General features: G+C 20.8%; 3 protein-coding genes across 3 annotated transcripts in view, besides 10 other annotated features; all 3 read left to right on the top strand.

Annotated features, from left to right (window-relative positions):
* The window catches only part of EDI_002900 (uncharacterized protein), a gene marked incomplete at both ends in the record, with an annotated part of 3,069 nt that extends 3,052 nt beyond the window's left edge, over nt 1-17 (top strand). Inside the window, one exon of the mRNA XM_001733362.1 lies at nt 1-17. This exon is cut by the window's left edge and continues 3,052 nt beyond it. Coding sequence (XP_001733414.1) covers nt 1-17 — 17 coding nt within the window.
* A 4-nt stretch (nt 18-21) lies between these two features.
* Nucleotides 22-110: a sequence feature (AT_rich).
* Nucleotides 109-426, top strand: EDI_002910 (uncharacterized protein; the record flags this gene model as incomplete). The annotated part of the gene is made up of 1 exon (XM_001738251.1): nt 109-426. One exon carries the CDS (start codon nt 109-111, stop codon nt 424-426), a length of 318 nt encoding a protein of 105 aa, XP_001738303.1.
* Nucleotides 424-475: a sequence feature (AT_rich).
* A 44-nt stretch (nt 476-519) lies between these two features.
* Nucleotides 520-705: a repeat region.
* Nucleotides 706-1,011: 306 nt separating this feature from the next.
* Nucleotides 1,012-1,033: a sequence feature (AT_rich).
* A 70-nt stretch (nt 1,034-1,103) lies between these two features.
* Nucleotides 1,104-2,029, top strand: EDI_002920 (DNA-directed RNA polymerases I and III subunit RPAC1, putative; the record flags this gene model as incomplete). The annotated part of the gene is made up of 2 exons (XM_001738252.1): nt 1,104-1,851; nt 1,902-2,029. The coding sequence occupies 2 exons, from the start codon at nt 1,104-1,106 to the stop codon at nt 2,027-2,029; spliced, it is 876 nt and encodes a 291-aa protein (XP_001738304.1).
* A 31-nt stretch (nt 2,030-2,060) lies between these two features.
* Nucleotides 2,061-2,110: a microsatellite.
* Nucleotides 2,111-2,192: 82 nt separating this feature from the next.
* Nucleotides 2,193-2,420: a repeat region.
* A 402-nt stretch (nt 2,421-2,822) lies between these two features.
* Nucleotides 2,823-3,008: a repeat region.
* A 19-nt stretch (nt 3,009-3,027) lies between these two features.
* Nucleotides 3,028-5,337: a repeat region.
* Nucleotides 5,322-6,077: a repeat region.
* Nucleotides 6,043-6,837: a repeat region.

Genomic DNA, 6,837 nt, shown 5'->3' on the forward strand with positions numbered 1-6,837 from the left:
TAAATAAATTCAATTGATTTCATAATTTTATTGTTTTTTGTTTTAATAAATTTTATTTTTTTATTAAATTTGAATTGAATAAAAGTTAAAAGAACTTTAAAAAATATAATGTTATTTGTTTTCTTGTTATTGTGTTGTTTTGTTAATGTAAATTCTTATGACGTATTTAATGAATTATCTGATGAAACACTTTCAGACCTCTTTAATCTTGACATAGAAGATATGGAATTCGAATTATCTGAAAATTTACCAAAAAAAAATCCAGCTCGAGACTATGGAAAAGCTCAACAAGCATTAAACAACCAAAGAAAAACTGCACTTCGTTATATCAAAGAAGGCAGAAATAAAATTAATTCTTTTAAACAAAAAGCAAAAAGTCTTCTTGGAGGTCTTAAACAAAAACAAAAAAAATCATCATTTTGGTAAATTTTTTTAAAATTATTGTTTTATTTTAAAAATTTTCTTTTTTTTTATTCGTTTAATTCATTATTCTTGTTATTTTATTATTCTTTTTTTGTTTTTTAATTATTCTTTCACTGTTAGTATTTAAATCAAGCAGCAACTTAAATGAGGAACCATTTAAGTCGAGCGTGTTTGAAAAAAACTTTATTTCATATGAAATAAAGCGTGTTGAAGAAACTGGTTTTTGCTCACTTCTCAACATGATGAAAACCTAAATACAGGTAATTCATAATTGATTCCTTTTTTTTTTTTTTTTTTTTATTCTTTCACTGTTAGTATTTATTTAATTTATTTGAATCAAATGAAGGTTTATTTAATTAAAACAACACACCAATGAATAATAATAAAATGTATAGTGCCATATCAAAAAATCAAAGAAGAGTGTTAAAAAGATTATTTACAAATATTTATATGCACAAATTATATTGCAGCCATTAGGAGTATATTTAAATGAATTAGTATGGTCACTTTTTAACTCAAGACGATTCTTTAATAAAGATTTAATTTATAAGAACAAAGAACTAAAAAGAGGTATTTAACACGATATTGAAAAAATAAAAAAAAATAATAAGAAAACCCTTTTATTTTTAAAAAAAAGAATTTTGAATGAAAAAATAGAAAAGGAACAAAGAAACAACCCTATGGAGTGCCAACCACGAATTATCAAAATTTCAGAAAGTCCAGAGAAAGTAGAGTTTGATGCAATGGGTATTGATGTCTCTGTTGCCAATGGGTTGAGAAGAATTATGATTGCAGAAGTACCAACTATGGCAATAGAGATGGTAGTATTAGAAGATAATTCATCTGCTATTCCAGATGAAATGCTTTGTCATCGATTGGGACTTATTCCAATATTAGCAGACCCAAGAAAATTCAAATTTCCTAAAGACCGACATTTTACTGACCCAACAGAAGAAGATACAATTGTATTTACTCTTGATGTTACTTGTACTTTAGATTCAGCAAAAAATCCTGTTAATAATAAAGTTTATTCATCTGATCTTATTTGGGAGCCTCAAGGTGAACAAGAAACAACATTTGCTGATTGTCCAATTAAACCAGTTTTTGATGATATTTTAATTGCTGAACTACAACCACATCAACACATTAAATGTAAGTTGTTCTGTTGTAAAGGAATTGGACAGGACCATGCTAAATTTTCACCAGTTTGTCCTGCAACATATCGATTAATGCCAAAAATCACAGTAATAAAACAAAATAAGAAAATGTCAAAAGAAATTAAAAATTGTTGTCCATTAAATGTATTTGATATTGAAGATGGTGAGTTAATTGTTAAAAATCCTAGAAATTGTAAAATGTGTCGTGAATGTATTCGTGAAGAACGTTCAGAATATATCAAGTTAGGTAGAGAAGAAAATCATTATTTATGTTTGTTCTTTTTTATTAGTATTATAAAATAACTTATTCATTTATTTTAGTCTCTGTTGAATCTACTGGTATTTATCCAGCAAAAGAAATTTTCAGTGAAGCTGTTAAAATTATGAAATCAAAAGCTGAAAAATTGGTAACTGAATTGGAAAACAGAAAACAACAACAAAATGACTAAAACATTTCTTTTAAGTATTAGATTGGTGATGTTCTTTGTTTCTCTTTTTATTCTTATTATTTTTTTTTCTTTTTTTTTCTTCTCACAATTTATAAAATAATTTCATCTTTAAATTTGTTTTATAACTTCTTTTTCTTTTTGTTTAATTTTTGAATGAAAATGAATTTAAATGTGGTACTTCAGAGACATCATATGGAATCCCAATGTATCCAAATTTTGAGTCATTAATTATAGTCTATGTATGGTGTTGTTTTTAGTTAAATAATATTATATTCAACATTAATTGGTTATTATTTATCATTATTTATTATGGAGTATAGTTATTTTAATAAAAGGGTGAGTATTTGTAAAGGTTGTATTACTTGTTATGATGCAAGTATATCTGACAATAAATTATATCAATTGTATACTTGTGTTTTTATTATTGAAATTTGATCTATTTTTGTTGTTGGTGCTTTATGAAATTATTCATAACAATACAATGTAATGATATAGTCAACATAAAATAAGAAATTAAAGAATAAAGAGTTTTAATATTTGTTAATACTAAATAAATTTGAGATAATTTGTTATGTGATGAATAATTAAGATGAAGATATTTGAAAAGACCTTAATTCAATCTGTAAAAAAAACGAGTGAAGAATAATAGAAATTTACACTTCTCAACAAAATAAAAATTTAAACAATACATGAATAGTTGATGAATACATATTCTTAAGACATAAGGACTTGATTAATCAGTGATGATCAACTAATAATATAAAATAAAAGTAATAACACTTAATTAACTACTTTTTTATGATGTGTTTCATTTCTATTTTATTTTCATTTCTATCATTATTTTGTGATTTTATCATTATTTGTGATGAGATGTTTTGTTATTTCTAATTCTTTATTATCTTCTTTTTTCTTGTTTTTATTATTGTTATTTAAAACAATAAAAATAAAATAATATTATTAAAATAATAAAGGAATTAATTCGTTTGATTAAATTTGAAATTATTCATGGATAATGGAGACTAATCCCGTCAATGAATCTTCATCATATAGTTCAACAACATATTTTTGGTTGTGGTAGAAGTAATGTTCAATGACGTTCATTATGTTTTTGATTACAATATTTTTGACTTCTTTTATGATGTTAATTTCGATTTTTAATTCTTTAATTAATTTAATACTTCTACATTTACTATTTAATTTATTGAAATTAATACTCCAATTATTTTGATATCTTTTAATTTCTTTATTTTAATTAACATATTTTTTAATTCATTGTACATATTTCTTTTATTCAAATATATCCATTAATATTGTGCCATGCAATAATATTCATATCAAATATTAGATCAGTTTTATTCTTTTTATCTAATACATATATTCTAGTATTTTGTGATATTGTTAATCATTTTTTGATATTATTTGTTTGTTTAATATAGTGATGTCACTATTTGAACACAGTTTCATATTGATTTTTATATTGATTATTTCATGTATATTTTCTTATTATCTAATATGATAATACTAATATTGTCATGTTTCTCATTTTGTGATTTTTTTATGACAAATACAAGATAGTAGAATGTGTTCTACTATTGATATCTTGTATTTACAAAGAGGATAGTATTTTAATCATTTTTTAATATTTTATCTTTTCTGTACATATTGAATATTACTCCATCTTATATTTTAGTTAAATGGAGAAATACATTCTTTTTAATATTAATTGACTTCAATGCACTGGTTATAGTAGTTTTATCTATAAATTTTGACTTAATCCATCTTCTAAAATATCCATTTATTTGATTTCAATTTATTAATGTGTTTGTTTATCATTATTTGATTTATCATTATTTTATTTATTTTTATTTTCATTCATTTCTTTTATTATTTATTTTATTTCTATTTCTTTGATTTTATGTTTTATTATTTTTATTTATATTCATTATTCATTTCTTTGAATATTATCTATCTTATATATTATTTATTATTTCATTCTTATACAATAGTATATCATTCTTCTAATTATTTCATTATCATATTCATCATTCATTTTATTATTCATTATTTCATTTATATTGATATATAGATTGTCTTTAAAGTTACCAACAATAATATATTTTATATTTATTATTTATTTTATTATCTCATTTCCATTTTATATAAATTACATTCTATTTTACTTTTGATAATGAATATGTGAAAATATTAATTAATTCATTATTAATTATTGTATTATATCTTATATTACTACTTTCTTCAGATTTTATTTCATCTATTTTCTTCATCATCTTTTATTTGATGATTTTATAATTAAAAATATTATTAATTTCATCTGAATATCGTATATTTAAATATTTATACATTTCATCTATTTCATTTATTGTAATGTTTTCATTTCAAGATATTATTTGATTAATGTTCTTTATTTAATTTTTCTTTCATTTCTTTATTTAATTTATTATTCATTTAATTTCATTATGGGTTGTTCAAATTTCTTCATTATTTTGTATCATTATTCTCATTTATTCAATATATAATATATGATTTATATTATTGAATTTCTATTCATTGATTTGATAAATTATATTCATTTTGATAATGATAGAGATGATAATGAATCATAATGAAAAATTAATCATTTTAATATATTATTTATATTTATTATATTTATATCATATGATTATATTCATTTTATTCATCATATTTTATACATTATTTATGTTGATTCATTCTATATTAAAATATTTTAATATTTCTATTACTTATTCATGATTCATTAATATATATAATTTATTAATTTCATAATATAAATCTATATATTTTTATATTTATCTTATTTCTGTTGATTTAATATATGATTTTTAATTATTTATTATTTATCATCAAGAGATTATAATTTACATTATAATTGATTTTTATTAATTTTAAATGATTCGTTATTCATATTAATTCTATTATGATTATTATATTTTAATAATGATATATATATTTTCATAATTATATTTATACAATTGATATAATGATAATTAATAACATCATTCCTATCACTTCATTTGTTGATTAATATTATTCTTCAATTTACCATATTTAATTTGATGAATTTATTGAAATTTAATTATTCATTAAATATATTAATAATATATTATCTTGATGTTGATATTCTCTTCAATTAATATAAATATATAATGTCAATTCATGGTGATTTCTAGTTATTTTCATCATAATTAAAATTAAATCATCCAATGTAATGATGATATTATCATAATTTCTATATCTTTCATTCTAAATTATGATTTAATTTATTTTTATTTATTTTAATTGAATGATAATAATATTAAGATATTCATTATCAATATTAATAATGTTATTTCCATATTGATGTTTTTATTATTGAATTACACTCTACTTTCCTTTCTATGATTGAGTTCATTTTCATTTTAATATATCTTTTAGTTGTTTATTTTATTTTATGTGACTTTTTAATATTATTAATGTATTCTTTATCATTATTTACATTAATATTTATTACTTTTATTATGTTTTCTATTGGTTCCCATTCCTTAATTTCTTATTTAATTTCTTATTTAACAAATTAATTGCAAAACAATACAACACATCAATTAAAATTCTATTTGTTTGATTTGTTGTGTTTTCTTCTCTTCTTGACTGATTATCATTTCTTGTTTTTTGATACTCAGTGTTTTGCTCTCTTCTTCTTCTATTTCCAGAATTGTCTTTTTCATAGGGGTAGTTTGGTTCATTTGTATTGTCCCAGATGATGATGTTCTCAGTATTGGTTGTGTATTTATCATTAGAGTCATTGTTTTCTTCTTCTTCAGTTCCTTGTGATACAAAATTTTCAATATTTTCTTGTTGTTTTGATATTATTTGTTTTTGTTCTTCATTTTCTCTTTGTGTATGGTCTAATTCTTTTCTTGTTTTTTCTTCAATCTCATACTTTTCAATTCCACTTTTTTGATATACAGAGATTTGATTTTCTTTATCTCTTATGTTCTTCTTCACCATATCATTCTTCTTCATTTTATCATTATTTAACTTCTCATAATTAGCTCAGAGACTAAGGGTGGTTTCATCCTTACCTCCTATTTCAATGTGATTTCTACCATTTGCTTCATTTATTTTTCCTTGTAATGTATTATTTTCCTCTTTTAATTTAGAGTTTTCTTATTTCATTACATGTAGTTTGAATATTGTTTATTTGTGTTTGAATCTTTTTTATTTCTTCTTCAAACTCTTTCCTGACTGTTTCTCGTGCTTTTTGAATCATTTCATTTGAAATAGTTCGTTCTTATTCATTCTTTTTTGTTTGAAGTTCTTTAATAGTTTCTTCTATTTCTTTGATTTTATTTTGAAGTGTGTTAATTTCTTATTTGTTATATTCTTCTTCTTTATCTTGTGTTTTTTATTTATGTTATTTTTAATTTATTATTATTGTACTTTTATTTCTTTTCTTTGTTTTTTGTTTTTGATTCATTTTTCATTTGTTTTAATATCTTCATCATTTATTTTGTTTTCTATTTGAATTCTTCTTTGATTTTCTTTATTATTTTATTATTTATTTATTGAATATAATTCTTGGAGAATATTATGCCATTTCTTTACCTTCATACTTTTTAAGTATTTCTGAATATTTTCATTTCTCAATTTCACTTCTTATTCTTTTAATTTTCATTTCAATTTCATTTATTGTTAATAATTTAGATTTCTTATTTGTATAATGTTTATTATCATTATATTTGCCTTGTTTTTTATTTGTTTTTCTTTATGTTCTTCTTTTTCTAAACCCT

Source organism: Entamoeba dispar, genomic scaffold (genome assembly GCF_000209125.1).
Source record: "Entamoeba dispar SAW760 scf_1105229461201 genomic scaffold, whole genome shotgun sequence".
Classification (NCBI taxonomy): domain Eukaryota; phylum Evosea; order Mastigamoebida; family Endamoebidae; genus Entamoeba; species Entamoeba dispar.